This window comes from Silurus aristotelis (assembly GCF_946808225.1).
Source record: "Silurus aristotelis genome assembly, chromosome: 20".
Taxonomy (NCBI): Eukaryota; Metazoa; Chordata; class Actinopteri; order Siluriformes; family Siluridae; genus Silurus; species Silurus aristotelis.
Genome location: NC_139593.1, coordinates 19,582,938 through 19,604,513, shown reverse-complemented (window position 1 = coordinate 19,604,513; position 21,576 = coordinate 19,582,938). Strand labels below are relative to the sequence as shown.

The following is a 21,576-nucleotide window of genomic DNA, read 5'->3' as shown; positions in this document are numbered from 1 at the left end:
GGCTGTGGTTTCATTCAAAATCTCTAATATTTCTCATAAACAGGGGCCTGCATGAATATATTCTTTCTTGTGATGCCAAAGTCAAGTTGATTTTAACTTTAAAATCAAGTACTATGATTAAAATTTTTGTCAAGACTTGAATGTTTTTGCTCACCGATCTATTAATAGAATGATATCTATACATATAGATAAAATCTACTACTCCGAAATAAATAATAATAATCACGCAAATAAGGCTACGGCTGTTGTGGAGAGTCTGAGAAAGAGTTTCTTCCATCATCGATTCCTCTCTAGATGTTCTGCTTGCTGCTGGACTGTATGTTGGTGATAAGTAGATTCCACGAAGAGGCAACCGAAACAAGTTTAAAACAGGGGGAACGATTACGGTTATGTTTTTATCCTCATAAATAAAAAAGAAACGACTGATTTCGCAAAACGTTGAGTCAAAAGTACGAGATTTGTCTTTGAAACGCAGTGAAATTTAAGTCTCTCCGAATGAAATACTTCATTAAAGTACAAGTGCGTGAAAAAGCTACTTAAGTACAGTAATGAATTACATTCACTTCCTTACTGTGCACCGCTGCTAAAATCAGACACAGGTCTGTCTATTCCTCTGATCCAGTCGTCTAGACGTCACAATTTGTCAAACTCCCATTTTTCCTGCTTCTAACACGTCAACTTTGAGGACAAAATCTTCACTTGCTGCCTAATATAGAGATAATGAGTGTTACTCACTGCTCATAATGTTATGATGCCATAATGTGATGCCGGATCAGTGTGTATATTAATACCATCTGGAAACATAATGCAGAAAAGTGTGAATTGGCTAACTATTGACTAACATCAAATGTCGCTTTTAGCTCATGTCAGGGATTCATGAAATCTCACCTTATCCCAGTACAGACACAGCGCTGGTTTAAGCGGAAAATTACACCTGGCTCATGACGTCTCTGACTGATTTATGAGTCTGAAAGTGTTTGAAAAGCTGAAAGCTTAATCCTTAACTGATTATTCATAAACAGGGGATCCGTCCGTTATTCCACAACGATGCTGCTGACTCATAGCTACATACTTTAGCAGCATGAAAAAGCGGAGGAAATGTATTAAGGCCGTGACACTTACGAGTAACTCCATCCAACTTAATTCCAACAAGAATGAAGTGTTTCTGAAGACCAGAGGCAGCTAGAAATAGGTTTTCTGATGATGCATTAACTCTGGATCGGCTTTTAGTTACATGATCATTTGCAGCAGTCAAAGGTTCTTGTGTGATTTGACTCGTTTGAAGCTCGTGTGGATAATGTTACTAGGCTGCCTTTTTTAAATCTCAGAACAGAGCTACACACACACACACATTTTATATATATATATATATATATATATATATATATATATATATATATATATATATATATATATATATATATATATATATATATATATATACACACACACACAGCGATCAGGCATAACATTATGACCACCTGCCTAATATTGTGTAGGTACCCTTTTGCTGCTAAAACAATCGTGACCCATCCATCATTAACAGCAGGAACTTTTTCAGCAGTTTGAACAGGAGCTCGTCTGTTGGATCGGACCACACGGACCAGTCTTTGCACCCCACATGCATCAATGAGCCTCGGCTGCGCACGACCCTGTCACCGGTTCACTACCGTTCCTTCTTTGGGGCACTTTTGATAGATTCTGACCACTGCAGACCGAAAACATTCCACTAGAGCTACAGTTTTAAAGATGCTCTGACCCAGACGTCTAGACGTCGCTATTTGTCAAACTCACTCGCCCATTTTTCCTGCTTTTAACACGTCAAGAGTGTTATTCACTTCACCGCACATGTTGTTATAATGCTGTAATGCTATGCCTGATCAGTGTGTATATTAATAACATCTGGAATCACAATGCAGAAACGTAATGCTTGGTAGTTTAATGTTGTAAATTACAGTGCTCAAATTAAGGGGGGGGTGGGGGGGGGGTAATCTGGTCCCAAAGATTATTTTAGTAAAAAATATATGAATTACACAACCAATGGGACCCCGCTAAGACTCAATTTGAGCACTGGTTGCAATACCTTAATATCTCGATGTGCAAGGAGGTTCAGTAAATACAGAATGCTGAATCCAGATTCCTCCGATTTTATCCACACTACAGCAGCTACCTCACTCTTGGGAATTGAAAAGGCAAAAACAGGTCCCTTATGAGGAAATATACTGGAAATATGCATTATATTTTCCAGCCATATGTGGTTCTTTCCCAAACTGTTACCACAAAGTTGAAGGCAAAGAATTGTAGATGACGTCTTTAAATGTGGTAGCATAACATTTTCTCCTTACTTGAACTAGGAGACCTAAACTTAACCTAAACCTAAAAGTCAGCTGCATGAAGAAATGGTGTACATGGGTTAAAATGGGAGATCTCCTGCTATAAAGCTCCAACCCTATTGGACGGACTTGGGATGACTGTGACCGGCACCCCAGGCCTCCACACCTACATCATTACCTGCACTATATTAACACCTTTGTGGATAAATGAGCAGAAATCTCTACAAAATCTAGTAGAACATCACCTTCCCAGAAGAGTGGGGGTTGGAAAAAGAGAAAATGGGGACAAAATGTGGATTAGGATGTTCAGAAAGAAGGGATGTTCCTAGTGTAGTGTATTGAGAACTCATTGTCAAACATTGAAATTGTTGAGGGTGGTGCACTACATCTTTCCTCATGCCTGCATTTCTGTCTTTCACAATTCGTTATTCGGTCATTGCCTGACCTGCCCGAGTCACTCGGATCAAATACAGACCCTTTTAACTCCTACTCTATTCCTATCACACCTAACCACCTGTTCTCTCCGTCCGTTGAGCGGCACATGTACTCCCGCTGCCTGACGCGATTCTGCACTTGATATGGTTCCTCTTACCTGTGGATTTGCTTGATTGAATCTGATTGCTCTCCTCCTTCCACCGCGAAGCTCTCGGCACCTGTGATTAACCCTACTAGCTGTAGATAAGCTTAGCTGGATACCTTAGCGACCAACAATTGCTTTGCCTATGTGTCACCTTCCTGAAGGGAGATAAACTCACCTGGACTGATTTACACGTCTTGAAAAAGGGAACTATTGGAGACTGGGGATTGGGATTTGAGCACGAGAGTAGAAACTGCAAAGGGTAGGCAAAGAATGAGAAACTCTCCTGAGCAAACCGACAAAAAAAACAATTGGGAAAACTAGAATGGGGAAATGGGAACCAAACGGAATGTCGAAAATAGATGGGAACGTTTTGGGGACAACTGGGATGACACTGGTGATGAAACGATTGGTAAATGATCTAGAAGCATATTTTTAAACAATGGGATATATGTGGTGATATCAAAACGTTTCAAGACTAATGGTGCTAACTGGCACGATTCCGACCATGTGGTAACTTTACCACATGTGCAATTGCATCTTGGACAGCAAGTTTGAGCAAAGAGCAATCGTGAAACCAAGGGGAAATCTGCCACACAGACATTTGATGTAATGTACGCTTGATACACAGCGATGCTGCAACGAGGCGTTGGAGGCGTTCCGAGTGCCGCACCCTTCAAAAGCAAAAGAATATCACTTGAAGATGAGAGATCAGGACGATCCTGCAGACTTTATCTTGGTCGAGTTAAACATGCTCCTGACGTTCCAGTGACCACTGTTCCTGCCCCTTTTCCCTCCTTGGATCTTCCCACTTCGTCCAGGCCTGCCTCTGGATAGTGTCCTTTTCAATTGGAGGCCACTCTGTGCCGCTGGGGACGGTTTCTCAACAACGCCTTGAGTGGTTCTATGAAATCACGGACTAAGAACGGGAGCTTTGAGGATGGATTTGGACTGTAGTGAATGTCAACAGTCTGCTACATTGACTCAGGACCACAGTTTGCTTCTGATCACCATCACTGTACCCCGCAACATCGTTTATCTGTAATAAATAGACATTCGGTGCAACCCAGATGAGGATGAGGTTTCCGCTTGAGTCTGGTTCCTCTCAAGGTTTCTCTCTTATGCCGTCTCAGGAAGTTTTTCCTTCGCCACAGGCTCGTTTATCAGGGACAAACATACAATTATAAAGAACATATTCATTTTTTTATCACCACATTATCTGTGTAAAGCTACTTTAAGACAATGTTCATTGTTAAAAGCGCAATACAAATAAAAATTAATTGAATTGAATATCCAGCTTGCCATTTTGGCACCACTGCAGAAATCCGACACGAATCGCAGAAGGTGCTTGACACGCTTCGAAAAGAAGACTTCAAGGACAGATTCTAGAAGTGGCAGGAACGCGGGGGTGCTGTATTGCTGTGCAAGGGAACTATTTTAAAAAATGATAGTGGGTAAACTTAGGTAAATACAGCACTTTCTTTCCAGCTACTCTCCAAACGTTTTGATACTATCTGGTAAAATGGGAAATCACAGAGAAAACACAGCTCAGGGAATGGCATGGAACAGTTACGATGGGTTCCAAATATCATTGAAAGTGAAAGTGTTAAACGACAGTATCTTGCCCAATGTCTATGTCTGATTCTCTTTCTCCTCACTTCAGCGTTGTTCACAGGCCAGTTGCTGTCTCAACATTTGCTGTTTTTCAGACATTGTGTCTCTGTTGCTTCTGTATTCAGCGCACATACACACACACAAACTAGCGTCTCAGTGGACGTCTCTCTGCTGTCAGTAAGACAATAAGTATGAGACGAGTTTTCACTCTGGATTTTCCCAGCTGTACCAAACAGTGCACAATGATATGGTTTTCCTTCTTCTTCTTTTTTTTTTTTTTTTTTGATTACTGTAATAATCTGCTTTTCCGCAAACTATGAAAGTATTTCCTTTTTTTATTTATTTATTAATTTTTTTTTAAATAGGAGCAATCCATGTGCAAAGACAGGGATCCACAATAAGTAATGCATCACGTTGTAGCAGGACATATGGGACTGGAAAGCAGTGGGATAACAATAAGGAATCTCAAGAAAAGCACATTCTGAGCTTAAACCTTGGGGAGGAAATGGTAAGAAAATGGAAAATTCACTGGGGAAATTCTGGTGAAGATGAAATAACCTCTGGAAAAAAGGTAGAGTCAAACGAATTGAAAAACCATTTGGCAAAACTGAGAACAGAAGTATTGGGGGAAATTGAAAAGAAAAAAAAAACACGAAAAAGTAAATGTGGATTAAAAAAAATACTGTATAAGCAGAAGAATCAGGGCGATTTTTATTAGTGGGGAAACAAGTGGAAACTGAAAACATTGCTGAAATGGACGTACTTTGGGAATCCTGTGGGATGAAACTGAGAAACCACTGGAAAACCATGTACACATTCTCCAGAGAAAAAAAAGGACTTTAGAAATGAAATAAAAAAAAAAATAAATTGATTGAAAATAATAAATTAATACATATTAAAATACAAAATACAAATTAATAATAAAACACAGTAAAAAAAAAACTGTCGGGAAACCGTGTTGAATGTGAAAATATAGCAGGAATATACCGGAGAACATTGAATGCAAAACCGGAGTAGGACAGTGTGTGGTGAGATGAATGTATGATAGAATAAATACCTGCAGAAAATGAGAAAATATCTGGAAAGCACTGAAAAACAGCAAAAAAAACCCAAACAAACAAACAAAAAAAATATGGATAGCAGTATACTGAAAATGGAACCCACAAAAAATAACAACAAAAAAAACCACAAAGAAGCTACTGGACATATCACAATGACAAACTGCAGATACACCAAGACCAACTGGTAATATAGTGAGGAAAATACTGAATGGCATTTTGGATGCTGTAGCATGAGATTCTCCAATCGCTTAAAACCCAAAACGTGTTCCAGCATGACATACTTTCCATGGGATTGAATAAAAGATCTCCTGCTCTAGAGCTCCAACTCTATTGAACACCTTTGGAATGAATGGGACCGCTGACTGCATCCGAGGCCTGGTTTTACAAATGTCCTTGTAGCTGAATCTGACACAAATCTCCAACAAAATCTAGTGGAACATCTTCCCAGAGGAGTGGATCTTATTATACCGACAAATGGGGACCCAATGTGGAATGGGAAGTTCGAAAAGAAGCATAGATTTTACTCAGGTGTCTACAATTTTATTGCCATATAGTGCAAAAAGCGATTTGTTTCTTCATTTCTCTAGTCTAGCTATATCTATATCCATATCTAGAACCCATCGGATCATGTGGTTTGTTGTGTGTGGTTTTGCCATGCAAAAGAGGAAAAAATGAGATGGCACTGAGGAAAAGCAAATAGAAAAACTTCAGTAGATTCACTGAAATAACGCTCGGAATGTACAGGAAAATCATTTGGAATATACATTGAGAAGAATACTGAGATACCCTTTTTGAAAAACAAGTGCGAGAACAACAGGAAACAGTGGAAAGCTACTGGAAAATATGGAACCAAAACCAGGAATGAAGAATAAAATATATATCGTGAATGGTTCTAACATGGGGAGAAAATTTAAACACTGGAATACACTGGATTTTCCTCCGTTTATTATGTTTTCTAAGGAAAATAATTGTAATAAATGTGTATTATGTATAGTATATATGGTTAATAATATCCAAAAAATTATTGATATTTTCTGAGAAAAAATATTGAATTACGTTATATTATTATTATTATTATTATTATTATTATTATTATTATTATTATTATATAACTATGAATATATTTATAACTAAATTATAATATACAATGATTTTTTCTGAGGTAAAAAATCTATAAAATTATGAATATATCTAGAATTAAATTCTAATGTATAATTCTGGTATTTATATATATATATATATATATATATATATATATATATATATATATATATATATATATATATATATATATATATATATACATATAAAAAAGTAGCGAATAAAGTTCCAATATTTATAATTCAATTCTAATGTATAATTATTACATATTTTGATGAACAAGTTAGAATAAAATTAAATATAATTAAATGTAACCACTGGAAAAACTAGAAATTGCAAGAGAAACCTCTGGAAGATACTCGATACTTGTTTTTCTTTTTCTAAAATACCAAATTTCCGTTGTTTTTTTGTTTGTTATTTCCTTAATGAAGTGAATGTCTGAGGACAGCAATATTGAACAAGTCAATAACAGATTCCTCTCGCTGGTTTAATTGTATTCGGTTAATTAAGTCAGAAACACAACGTTGGTACTTTTCCTGCTTTTTGTCTAAGAGATAATCAGATTTGTCGGATATGGCTTGTTTTTTTCTTTCTTTCTGCGGCCCGTCCTTTTAGTCTAATCGATCTGACATTTTCATATCGACGCGACTTTTGGCGTCTTCATCCGCAGGGACAAAAGCGTTCGCGTAAATAGCTACAAATCAGCCGGGGAAAAAACCCAAAAAGACTTTTTGAATTTCTGATCGTCATCCGCGAGGGAGATCGAATTCAACCTTGCGGTGAAAGTTAATGATGCAGTTGGCATCAGTGTGTGTGTGAAATAAAATGACAGTGCTTTTTTTTGTATTAGTAAAGCCAGGTAGGTGAGAAGGTGAGGAGGTCTGGGGTAAAATCAGTGTTCACATTCATCTCAAAGGTGTTCAATAGCGTTGGAGCTCCATCAGCAGGAGATCTTCCAGCCCAACCCTATAGAAAGCAGATCTTCATGAAGCTGGCTTTGTGCATTCTCAGGTAGATCAAGTGAAGGAAAAAAATGTCATGCATGTAGAGCATCCAAAGTTGTCCTGTACGATTTTTCATTTCCGTGGGGAACATTTTGCGAAAAAAACACGTACGGCTGGAGAAGACGGACGTCCCAAAACTTTTGAACAAAAAGAGAGATCTCAAGCTTTGCAAAATGAAGTAAGAAATGAAGGAAATAAAAAAAAAAAATTTAAAAAAAAAAGAATAAAAGCATCACATATTAATAAAAAGAATTGAATTAATGGATCGAATTTTATCAGATGAACTAATTAATTACATTTTTATTAATACAATATTGACAATTTAAATAAGCGAATGCGAGAGAAAATTACGTGAGCTTCTTTACAATTTTTTATTCCCTTTTTTGTTTTGTTTTTTAGTCGTCCTCCAACAGTCATTTTATTTTTCTCCAATTTTCTTGGCTCACTCAACCCACCTAACTAATTTCCTGAACCTATTTCTCATTCGCTTTATATTTTTCTTTTTCCCTTCAATTCTCTTACCTTTCTTACTTATTAAATCCCTCTCTCTTTTATTTATTTTTTACTTGGTTTTGCTCCATTTCTCAAAAAACCTTCTTCTTAAACATATTTTCAGGTCTCTCGTAACTACCTCGCTTCCATTCTTCTTTCTTTCCTTTCATTTGTAATCCTTTTCTACCTCCTTCCTTGTTTTCCGCAAATTCGTTTGACTTTTCTCCTCTTTCTCGTTTCTCTTTTTCAAAGAAAACTAAATAAAATGAAAGGGTTAGAAAAAAAAGGAGTTGGCAAGGAAGGAAAGAAAATTTAAAAAAAAAGAGAGAGAGAGAGAGAGAGAGAGAGAGAGAGAGAGAGAGAGAGAGAGAGAGAGAGAGAGAGAGAGAGAGAGAGAAAATGAGAAAGAACAAAACTGGACTCTAAATAATGATCAGTATCATTAATCAAAAAAAGTTCAATTCTTTCTCTCTCTCTCTGTTCTCTCCATTCATTCACTCATTTATTTCTTTTTGATTGTCCTTCCTTCCTTTCATTCACCCTTCCCTTTTTTTAAACGTTCGTTCCCTCATTATTTCTTTTTTTTTTACTTTTATTGTTCGCTCTGTCCATCTTTGTCATCATCTACACACCTTCTCATGGTGTGTGTGTGTGTGTGTGTGTGTGTGTGTATGTGTGTGTGTGTTTACACATGTACAGTAGTGCCCACTTTTTTTATACCCTCAATGCATAAAAAAAACCCCACATAAGAACGTGACCGGAAGCTTTTCCTCTCTTTCTCGTTTTCACGGCGCTAATATATATATATATATATATATATATATATATATATATATATATATATATATATATATATATATATAGCGTCGAGCACACACACGTGCACTAAGAGAGGATACGCTCATTACCCGAGTCTTTTAAGGTCACTAAGTGCGCACTACACCCCCGACACAGCAACCTTCATCCACAGCCTAATTGTGATTGAACTTTGGCTCGACGCTAACAGCCGGGAGGAAACCGAACTCCCCAGGAAGTAACGGGAGCAAAATTAAATCTTGAGTTTTCAATTTCCTCTCCCGCGTTCCCAACGGGGTTCGGGCGCTAAATTGGTTCCTGCGCTAATGAATTTCAAAAATAATACGCTTACGTGGGAGGGGGATCGAACAGGCTGTGTTCCAAATGCAACTGACCTTGTTATAAATAAAAAAAAACTCCTGTTAAACCCTGACCATTTGTGTGTGTGTGTGGGGTGTGTGTGTGTGTGTGTGTGTGTGTGTGTGTGTGTGTGTGTGTGTGTGTGAAGCATGTTTGACCAATAAAGCACTTTCTAAAAAACGCTCTTTCCCATGCTAGCTATTTCACCAGCTAGTTATCATGCTAGCTAAATTACTATACATCATGTTTGTTAGCATCTCATTTTTATTTTCTGAAGAAATCATTGAACATGCAACTTTTCAAATCTTTTCAATTAACCTTGTAAATGATTTAATTTTAAAGATTAAGCGTACTAATGCTAGGTAACTGTGCTACGTACAGTAGTTATCATGCTAGCTCCCTGATAAACCAGGGCTTTACTACACAAGCTAAGCTAATTACAGTATCATGCTAACTAGCTAATATAACGGTGTAAAGAGAAAAGAAGAATTTCTTGAGCTTGTTGGAATTATTAGCAATGCAAAATAATATTTTAGAAAGAAAAAATTGTGAATAAATGTTTATTATATGCTAAAAAAAAAAAATCCTACAAAAACAATTGATATTTTCTGAGGAACAAATTTTTGAATTAACTTATATTAATAATTAAATGCTAATGTATACTCATTAGATTCTCTGAGGAACAATATTGAAATTATTATAAAAAATGAAATGTATATTTTGTAAAGAGAATTACTGAATAAATCTGCAAGTATAATTATAATTAAATCAGAAAGTATAATTATGTTTCTACTTTCTAAGGAAAATAAATGAATGAAATTAATAATATATCTATAATGAAATTATATTGTATAAATATGATCGTTTCTGAGGAAGAAAATATTGAATAAAGATATTATATATAATTATTATAATCTGTAAAGAAAAAAAAATCTAAGTTATTATAATACTAATTATAATTAGATTAGAATAAACATTTTCTAAGAAAAAAATATTGAATAAAATTATGATATTTCACAATGAATTAGAATGTATTTTTTTTAAGAACTGAGGAATTTTTTAAAAAATATATAAAATTACATTTAAAGATTATATTTAGCGAGTATTGCGCCGCTTTATTTTTAAAGCGCGCATGCTAATGAGACTTTTAAACAAATAGCTTTAAATGAAGGTAGAAAGTCTTAATAAATGCATTATTTTCATCCCATTTTTATCCCGAGTAACACTCAAACCATTTCCATTTTATGTTAAAGCGTGTTCGAGCACTTCATTAGCATGGTTAGTGAGCCTCGCGAGCGCGTTTAATTAGCACACTTCTTTTTCCAGAAAGCGTTTCGGAGGTAATGATTTTACTCGTTTTTATATCTCGTAGGGTGGCGACGGATTTTCAAAAGCATCACTGGTAAAACTAACATGCTAATTGCTTTGTGTGGCTAACAACGTTTTTATCATTATTTATTTCAAAGATTTCTGTTATCATTTCCTCAGAATGATACTTTTATTCCCCCCTATTCTCTGAGATTTTTTTTAAGGGCTTCGTTAGCATCGTCAGCGATCCTCATACACTTCTAATTAGCATTTCGTTATCATAATTTTGACGGGTGTTCGCTACTTTACTAGCAGAAATCTTTTCATTTTAGACACTGAGGCAGTGTTTCACATGTTTAATGGCTTCGTTTAATCTGCTTCCATTATGAAGACAAAAAAAAAGCGTTCTGGGTAAACAATGACGCTTTGCTAGGAGGCTTATGGCATTTTGTCTCCAATTCGTTACGAGTTCAATTGATTTGCATCGTCATTAGGAGAATAAAAGTACACATACAAACGAAAGCATTCAATATTGCAGCTTTGTTAGTAATCTGTGTACACGTTTAATGAACTTTGTTTTTCTTAGATATGACAATAAAATTTTTTTATTGATTCCCATTATTATTTCTCCAAATAAACACTATTGGCAACCCTTTTTAATTAGCATCATTTCCCCCAAGTGTTATTACTGACTGACACAGATACTAACCTTCCGGGACCCAAAAAAAAAACAACACAGTTTTACACGTTTAATGGACTCATTTTCATTCTGAGGATGGATTTAGAAATTCTGTGTGGTTGGCGAAAAATAATAATAATAATAATGTTTTATGCTAATAGGCTTATGTGGCTAACTGGCTAATTTAAGGCTATTGCTCATGGGATTAATGATTTGTGTTACACAGAATCGTTATCAGCTCGATACAGGAGGACACACACAAAGACACACACACATACACACAAAAAGAATGAGGTCATCATATCAGTTTTAATGGGTCTCATTATAAACCCGAAATAAATATGTGACAGAGATTGGATTTAGTTTGTTAGTGCGCTGTTAAATATTAAACGTAAAGGTTGCTGAAATAAAAATGTATTTAAATAAGGTTGACAACAAATATATATATATATATATATATATATATATATATATATATATATATATATATATATATATATATATATATATATATATATAATCTTTTAGGTACATAGTACCAAGAATCAAGGGGAAAAAAAAGATAAAATAGATAATATTGCACGTAAAAGAAAATGTCTTAAGATGTATTTTGGGATTAAAGTTGGTTGGTTTTCACTGAAATGTATGTACAACTTTATATAAAGGAATATATTCATAATACAGTATAAAGACCTTATATATAGAAGTTTATGTTCATGTGTTAGTTTTTTGTTCATGAGTAAAACGTGAATACCACAGATCTCCAGGGGACCTTCTTAAATCAGTCCCAACCATGTGACAAAATGTGTATCTTTAAGATACTTATATCAACCTCTCCCCTCTATAAAAAAAAGAAAACCTACAAACAAACAAACACATACCTAAGCATGGAAAGGCATGGTGGTGGCAGCACCATGCTCTGGGGATGCTTCTTTTTAGCTGGAACTGGGGTTCTTGTCAAGAGGGACGGAGTCATGGATAGATCCAAATGTTCTCTTTCAAGCACAATATTGATGCAAAGCACAAATCCAAATAAGTCATACATAGAACTGGAAATCTCCCATATTTAATGCCCATATATAAAGCCTACCGAAAACTTAATGTGAAGATGTCTGGGCACAGATCACCTCACAATTTAGTGGTTCTGGAGTATTTTTGAGAATTCAGAGAGTCTTCCTGAGTGCTTTAACAGAGTATTAGTTGAGGGGTGTGCAAATTTATGCAACCAGGCTGTTGCGAGGTTTTTTTTCCCCTCCTGAAATGATTCTGTTTGCTTTTCACTTGAATCTTTGGGTTTCTATAATCCTTGTTTGGTCTGGAACCTACCTGTATTTTATGTTTGTGTACCTACATGTCTGTCTGACTACCTAACTATATGTCTGTCTGTCTATATGTACCTGTCTGTCTTCACACAGATATGTCTGTCTGTCTGTCTGTCTGTCTGTCTGTCTGTCTGTCTGTCTGTCTGTCTGTTTTGTCTAAAAGTACCGGTATTTTGTTTCTGTCTACCTACCTACATGTCTTTCTGTCTATCTGCTATATGTCGGTCGGAATATCTGTCTGCTCACCTATATGTCTGTACACACACATATATATATATATATGTCTGTACCTGTCATGTCATATCTGTTTACCAACCTATATGTCTGTCTGTCGATATGTACCTGTCGGTCTAGCTACATATATGTATTGTCTGTACTTGTCGGTCTACACACAGATCTGTCTGTGTCCATATGTCTGTCTGTCTATAATGTACTAGTATTTTATTTATGTCTTTTAATCTACATGTCTTTCTGTCTACCCACATGTCTGTCTGTCTACCTGCTCACCTATATGTCTGTCTGTCTCTCAGGCAACCTAACTATATATATAAATATGTCTGTACCGGTCATGTCATATCTGTTTACCTACCTATATGTCTGTCTGTCTATATGTACCTTTCGGTCTAGCTACATATATGTATTGTCTGTACTTGTCGGGCCAAACACAGATCTGTCTGTGTCCATATGTCTGTCTGTCTGTCTGTCTGTAATGTACTAGTATTTTATTTATGTCTTTTAATCTACATGTCTTTCTGTCTACCCACATGTCTGTCTATCCATGTTTTGTCTAAATGTACAGGTATTTTTTTTTTGCCTACCTATATATATATATATATATATATATATATATATATATATATATATATATATATATATATATATATATATATGTATATATCTGTCTCTACCCACATGTCTGTCTGACTACCTGCCTACATGTCTGTCTGTCTCTCTGTCTAAATAATTTCTGTCTACCTGCTACATGTCTGTCTGCCTCTCTGTTTAACTACCTATATGTCTGTCAAAAAGCAAAATCGTCTGTCTACACACAGATACATATGTGTCCATATGTCTGTCTGTCTGTCCATGTTATGTCTATAATGTACAAGTATTACATTTCTGTCTATCTATCTACCTACCTAACTATATGTCTGTCCACTTACCCATTGTATATGACTGCTTATATGTACTTTTCATTCACCCACCAATATGTCTGGGTCCATATTTTTGTCTGTCCCTGTTTTGTCTGATGTAGTTCTATTTTATGTCTGTCTAACTACCCATATGTCTATCTGTCTACATACATAAAATGTCTGTCTGCCTATTTATCTTGCGCAGTACATTCTGAATGGAAGCAAACTTTACAGAAAGCTCTGTATTCGTCTGTCTAAATGTCCCTCTTGATCAATCCACCCTTCTCAGCTGTCTGTCTGTCTGTGTCTGTCTGTCTAGACTAAAACATGTGTACACATTTCAAACCACCTCACTGAATCGAGCTCTGCTTCATCTGTACAGTAATTTTAATACTAATGAATATTTAGACATTAAAGGTCATCCCTAACCTGATTCAAATCTGTGCTTCAGAATGTTCTTTATGTTTCTCCGTGTATTTTCTCCACCTTCCTTTTTTTCCTTTTCTTGTCAGAAACTCGCGGGTCATTGGCGTGCCCTCGAGCTGTCAATCGTCCTCCCTCAGGAGCATAGCCCCGCCCCAATAATCATCACCTACACCGTTTAAATCTGCCCTCATCTGTATGGAAACACCAGGAACATCTCAGGGTTCACTTTGTTGACTCCAGAACTAAGGAGTAGCATTATAGAGCGAGTGGCAAGAAAAAAAGTCGGAAAGTAAAAATGTGTTACAAGTTCACGAAAAAAAAAAAAAAAAAGATAAGAAAGGAAAAGAGTCTTTACTCCGTCCATATTCAGGGGTGTGTTCAGGGGTTACCTCCAGAACATTAGCATTGTGTATACTGTACTGAGAAGTGATACAGCACTTGGGGTGCTCCTGAAGCCCGAAGCCCGGAGTGTGTCTCCAACAGGTTCTGCACGTGAGCTGTGGTGTGGGTTTTCATCAGGCGCCTGATCGCTCGCTAAAAAACATAATAGAGAACACAATAAGTCATGTTAGTGTATTAGGACAATGCCCAAGTGATCTTAAAGTATGTAGAATTCTTAGTAAAGACACTATGGATTTGGGACAGAGCCATTACAAGGGTTAGCAACACTAACTAGCCGTCAACGCTAGCATGTGAGATGCAATAAAAAAATGTAGAAATAATCCCATTCCTGAGGTGTTTATTTTAGACGGTGCCATGCGTTTAATACTGGCTACATACTTTCCCATCTCGGTTGCCAGATGTTTCGAAATGTTTCAGCCAAACAATCACTAAAAAAATTTAATATCTCATTTTTTCCCCCTGACACTGTTTTCACTCAAGAGCATTCCGCACATTTCTTGGCTGTGGAGAGTTCGAGGTGATTTATAGCAGCTTCAGCAGGGTGTTTAGATATCTTTCGCTGCAAAAAAAAATTAAAATAAAAATACTGCCGCCTTGGGAAATTAACACAATATCACAAGTTGTTGGATGCTTTCGGCCTACATTATGTTAAACATCTGTTAGCCTGGTTACATTAATGCTAATCTATGGCTGTTCTGTGTTTTTCAACTACAGTATAATGCTAGCTTGTGTGAAGCTTCAATCTCACAAACTAGATCATGTAATGGTATGAAGACCCAAACAAATATATAAATGTCCAGATGTTCCAATTTATTTTCATTGAAAAATCCTCCCTCGGCATGAACTGCGGCTTTACACGCACTTGGGATGCAAACAGTTTGTTCCTCCGAACACTCAGCTGAAATGCTTTGCCAAAGATGTTCTTCCCTAGTTGGAGATTTCTTTACGATGCAGTTCATCTCAGAGCAGTGACTGGGCAGGTCTTTCCATGATAGATAACATTCCTGACTGTTTCTTATGCATTATTGGTTTGGTATTTAGTCCAGACTGAACTGCATGGTGTAATGCTGAAGAAAGGAATTGGTTGCCATGTTGGTTTCCTTTCACTTTCTGGAAAAATCTCCAACCTTCTCTGCTCTAAAAAAAAACCTCAAACCATTAAACTTTCACCTCCATGTGTCACCGGGGGGATTAGGGCAGTCTGATCACAGACTTCTTTCCTTTTCTACACTATATTCATATAATTTACTGTCATATTTTTGTGTTCTTGTGTGTTTTGCCTCAAAAACCATAAAAATACTAAATGTTTAAAAAGTTTTGACAGCCATATTTTAGCTTTCAAGCTCATTTCTGTATATTCGCTATAATACTATCTTGTTTTTTCTTGACTTTTTGCTACAAGCTAGTTCATGTTTTAGCCGATCTTTTGTTTTAGCATGATGCTGAAAACTGAAAGCTGTGTGTGTGTGTGTGTGTGTGTGTGTGTGTGTGTGTGTGTGTGTGTGTGTGTGTGTGTGTGTTTGATTCAGTTAGCACTATTGATCCCTTCATGTTGTCTCAGAGCTTTTGACAGCCACTTTAGAAAGCATGCTGTGAAGAAAAAAAAAAAATAGAGGGTGGGATATTCATTCCGCTCCACCGAATTGATCTTTAAGGCCGATTTTTTTGGATCGGGACACAGCCGCCCGAGTCATGATCGAGCGATAAGCGAAAACAAATAAAGATGAACCGAGCAAGGAGTGAAAGAGAGGTGCGATCACACGGACGAGGCGAAGAACTCGAAGAACAGATTTCATGCATTCATCATCGCCATGCTAGCTAGCTTAATACCTGCTTCTATGCTAGCTGTGTTTAAGCTAACAATTACAATGTCCAATGATTGAATACACTGGAATTAAAGGTAGAACCGTTAGCGTCTCGGCTCCATGTCATTTTAGTTTATTATTAACGTATACCGCTGGCTAATACTTCTGCAGTCATGGCTAGCATCGAGCGCTGTGTCGAGCGAAAAAAGTGAACAAAAGTGTTCTTGTGCTCAACCGAATCTTAACCCGAAATCTCATTTGCATAACGAATCAAGGTTCTTGTGTTCCTTTCCGAGATTAACCTCTCATTAGCCTTTTTATTAGCAGCTTTCGGTTTGGCTCGCGTTCCCGTTTAGCGTTTCGTCCAGCGGCGTGCCGTTATTTTCGATCCCCGGATTAAGCGGCCGCACGCGAGGGGAATGCGGCCAATTAATATTCAAATTAACAGCAGCCCGTTTCATTTTCCGACGCCAAAATAATGAAGTGCAGAAGGGAAAGGGAACGGGAGGGAATTTCTCACGGAGGGCAATTAAATCCGAATGATATTCTGAACGAGTTGGGCGTGATTACGCTGCAAATCGTAAATAATCATTAGGACAAATTACAGAGCGCCGCGCTGCAATTACACACCCGGCTCTGGTGAGAACATGAAGCATTGTGAAGCCTGATAACAGGGTGTCATAGTGCAACACTAATAACAACAGTGTCATGCACACACAGCTCTGATACGCACACACACACACACACACACACACACACACACACACACACACACACACACACACACACACACAGACTAGCGGTTTTCATCGATTTTAGCCTTGTACATAGATATAATTTTCATCTTATATATTCAAGCGCTTATTAATAGTAGTAATAATACATTCTTCAACTTATAAGTAATCGTAGTATTCTCTTCCTTTCTTCTTTTTCTTCTTATTATTAGTAGTATTTTTGTTAACTTTAACAGTAGTAACATTCTGTTTTATTATTACTACTACTTCTAAGGTGGAGAAGAGCAGGTACGTGCTGGAGAGAAGGGGAATGAAAGTCAGTAGGAGTAAGACAGAGTACATGTGTGTGAATGAGAGGGAGGGCAGTGGAGTGGTGCGGTTACAGGGGGAAGAGGTGGAGAAGGTGGAGGAGTTCAGGTACCTGGGGTCAACAGTGCAAAGTAATGGAGAGTGTGTTAGAGAAGTGAAGAAAAGAGTGCAGGCAGGGTGGAGTGGGTGGAGAAGAGTGACAGGAGTGATTTGTGATAGAAGAGTATCTGTGAGAGTGAAAGGGAAAGTTTATAGGACTGTTGTGAGACCTGAGATGTTGGATGGTTTAGAGACAGTGGCATTGAGTAAAAGACAGGAGGTGGAGCTGGAGGTAGCAGAGCTGAAGATGTTGAGATGTTCGTTGGGAGTGACGACGATGGACAGGATTAGAAATTAGTTTATTTGAGGGACAGCGCATGTAGGACGTTTTGGAGACAAGGTGAGGGAGGTGAGATTGAGATGGTTTAGACATGTGCAGAGGAGGTACATGGGGTATATCAGTAGGAGAATGCTGAGGATGGAGCCTCCAGGAAGGAGGAAAAGAGGAAGACCAAGGAGGAGGTTTATGGATGTGGTGAGGGAAAAACCCCAATGGGAGTAGTGGTAACAATAGTACTAGCAGTAGGAGCAAAAATAGCAGTAGAAGTAGTGGTAATAATAGTTTTAGCAGTAGCAGCAGCAGCAGCAGCAGCAGTAACAGAATTCGTTCTCCCCAGGAACTACAAGAGAACATATTTTAGGTGCTAGTCTGCATTATACTCAGCTATGAGAGTTTTCTTCCTGAGCGTCTCTCAGGTTTTTCACCTCAGACCAGCTTTAGGCTGTAGGCTATAGGCAACAAATATAATAGGTTGTAATGAAAGAAAAACCTGAACATATGATGCAGGGCGATCAATTTGCAGATGATGTAGGGTTCAGGCTGTACTGGTTTCTGGAGGAAAAAAAAAAAATAGTTGAAATACTATGACTGTTAGTTGCTGAGGGATATCTGTGGAGGTAAATTGGATTCCTGAGAACTGTGGACCAAACTTTAGAAATATTTAGAAAATTATTTCTTGAATTTGGAGTGGATTTAAACTTGAGAACCGTGAACCAAACTCTAGAAATATTTAGATGATTTCTGGACTTGAGATCTAAGATCTAACAGTTTGGATTATCCTCCCACCCGACACTAAGGGCCTTTGGATAAACCTCATCCTCTCCAGTTCACAGATCTGTATTTATCGACTTTTGATAAGATCGGAAATCTAGAGCTGTGCAGTCTAGAACTCTAAAGTTGGGCGTTCTGGATTCATCTCAAACTCTAGAGCTACAAATGCTGACTTTAACTGGATTTCTGTAGCTAAAATACTTGACGTCTACGATTTCGAATTGTGAAGCCATCTAGCGATCTAGAACTAGCAAATCTGAACATCACTCAGAACCCGACACTTGCTCTCCTTTATATATAACTAGGGCAAAGATTGAAGATCTGGTCTGGGTGATGGGGCAGAACACTGCTAAGTAGTGAAGGTTTCTGAAGGAAGTATTATATATCGAACTCGGCTCACGGTGGGACAGAAAGACTCCGAGTGCGCACACACACACACACACAAAAAAAGAGAGAGAGAGAGAGAGAGCAACTGCTTAAAGTAAACAGCTAGAGCCCTTCACAAGGTGTGTGTGTGTGTGTGTGTGTGTGTGTGTGTGTGTGTGTGTGTGTGTGTGTGTGTGTGTGTGTGTGTGTGTGTGTGTGTGTGTCAGCAGCAGTGAGAATGTGGCGTGAAATGAGTCTCTCTGATATTTAATTAAAGAGGAGGGGGGAGGGAGGGGAAACTCACACCCTTCATCCAATATGGATGAAAAAGAATGTGCAAAAACAGGAAGCGAAAGCAGACCCGGAGATGTCCTGTGTTTATCTTCGCACACTTTTAACTTTTGTGTGAAGTGTGTGGAAAAAATGTGTGTGTGTGTGTGTGTGTGTGTGTGTGTGTGTGTGTGTGTCCAGTTTTCCTTGAATATTTACAAGCCACGTGTCCTTAAAGTTTTGTGTTTCACTCTGTGCTCTGTGTGTGTGTGTGTGTGTGTGTGTGTGTGTGTGTGTGTGTGTGTGTGCGTGTGTGTGTGTGTATGTGTGTGTGTCCAGTTTTCCTTGAATATTTACAAGCCACGTGTCCTTAAAGTGTTGTGTTTCACTCTGTGCTCTGTGTGTGTGTGTGTGTGTGTGTGCGTGTGTGTGTGTGTGTGTGTGTGTGTGTGTGTGTGTGTGTGCGTGCGTGTGTGTGCGTGTGTATGTGTGTGTGTGTGTGTGTGTGTGTGTGTGTGTGGACCAAACAGACATATAAAATCGGTGCAAAAATCTTCAGGGATTTTTTTTTCTGGGTTTCGTTTGATAATTTAAGCTCTTTATCGAAGCACTCGGTTGAAGGTTTCTACCCAGAAACTTCTACACAGCTCCCTGAAAGACACAACTGAAGAACCTTTAAGTGCTTAAAATCTTTGAGGTGTGAACCATTAAAAGAAATTAAAAGCGAATGGGGGGTACCGAGTGTGTGTTAGGATTGTAATGAGTCTCCAAGTGTGAGTCCAAGTGTGAAGCACGTAATTGATCGATTATGACATCATCAGCAACCTCCAACTTTGGTTTCATATAGAACGTTATTTGTGGAGTTTGGATCTAGAAAACACAATGGATTATAATCCCATCCTACACAAAGGGCCTCTGGAGACCCCTTGTACTTGAATTTACAAACTTTTCATAAAATCTAGAATCTAGAGCTGTGCACTCTGGACAAGGTAAAAACTCGAACTAGAAAAATTTATGAGATATAAACCAAAAACAGACAACCATTAAAGGAAATTTAAAGTGGGGTGCACAGAGCATGTTTTGGGATTGGAATGAGTGTCCTAGAGTGAGTCTAAGTATAAAGCACCTGATTGGTCAAATATGACATCAGCAAACTCCAAACTTTGGTTTAATCTAAAACGTTATTTTTGTACTTAAGCTCTAGAAAACCTAGATTCTCTAGATTACACTCCCACCCTACACTAATGGATTTTTGGATAAACCTCAGTCGCTTTAGTTTACAAATCTGAATATAGAGACTCTTGATAAGATTTGAAATCTAGGGCTCTGCACTCTGGACAAGGTTCAGACAGGATACAGCCCGAAGAACTGTGGATAAAACTGTTTCTGGACTTAGGATCTAGCAGAAGAAGAAAAAAACCTTATTTGAAAACTAGAGCTGTGCACTCTGGACAAGGTCCAAACTCTAAAACTAGGAAAACCTGACCTTCAGACTCCAAAGTTTTGAGATCTGGATTCAACTTCCTCTCTAGAGCTAATGATAATGGCTCCAAACTGATTACTGGGGGGGTGCATGGAGTGTATGTTAGGATTCTAAGTGCCCAAGTGTGAAGCGCCTGATCGGTCGATTATGACATCATCAGCTGACAATTGGATTTAAAAAAAAGTCCACCATTGTGTCAGTGGAAAGTTTCAACTCTATAAAGTTTCCGAAAAGCCTGAAGTCCAAGAAAAGACTGTAAGGCATAATGTGTGGACGAAGGCTGAAGGTCATGGGGTCGATCAGGTTGATAAAGTATTGCGAGATCAAGACTTTCTCCAAGAGTTCCTCCAGGCATCATATCTCGCAGTGAAAAGAAAAAAAAACAATGTGAGAGGCTTGAAGGAGAAGCTGACCAAGCACTCATCTGATACGCTTACAGTTCACGGTGTTTATTCATAATTAATTCGGTTTAACATAAATAAATAAAACTCATTCTCTCCTCTAGATAAGCCACATCTTAGATCGAGATACATCATACAGGGATTTTTCCCTTACTATGCTGTTTTTTGTATTTGTAGAGTGCCTGAAGCTGATTGAATATAAAAAGACATTTATGTATTAAAACAAATGTAAAAAATAAAATAAAATAAAAACACTATTTATAGAGGGCGTGGCTTAATTTTAAACGGGTAGCAATGTGTGAGGGACAGACACTAATCACTAAGCTAATCGAAGTTAAGTTTTAGAATTAACTATAGCTCTCACTACGAGTGTAACGATGCGTATTCGTACCAAACTTTTCGGTACAGGGCTTTCAGTATTCTCAGTTTTTCAGCATTTGTGTACCTTTTT

At 37.6% G+C, this 21,576-nt stretch overlaps 1 protein-coding gene and 1 long non-coding RNA gene across 4 annotated transcripts in view; both read right to left on the bottom strand.

Moving 5' to 3' along the window:
- LOC310715815 overlaps positions 1 to 13,473 on the bottom strand; it is a 121,957-nt gene extending 108,484 nt beyond the window's left edge. Inside the window, exons 1-2 of the long non-coding RNA XR_014530390.1 lie at positions 13,232 to 13,473; positions 12,913 to 13,171 (exon numbers count right to left, since the gene is read on the bottom strand). This is a non-coding gene — a long non-coding RNA (uncharacterized lncRNA). The remainder of the gene's footprint in view (positions 1 to 12,912; positions 13,172 to 13,231) is intronic.
- A 681-nt stretch (positions 13,474 to 14,154) lies between these two features.
- The window catches only part of gpc5a (glypican 5a), a 99,470-nt gene continuing 92,048 nt past the window's right edge, over positions 14,155 to 21,576 (bottom strand). For all 3 annotated transcript variants that reach the window (XM_083522333.1, XM_083522331.1, XM_083522332.1), the window contains one exon: positions 14,155 to 14,739. In XM_083522333.1, the coding sequence (XP_083378459.1) occupies positions 14,591 to 14,739 (149 nt within the window). In that variant the 3' untranslated portion in view covers positions 14,155 to 14,590. The remainder of the gene's footprint in view (positions 14,740 to 21,576) is intronic.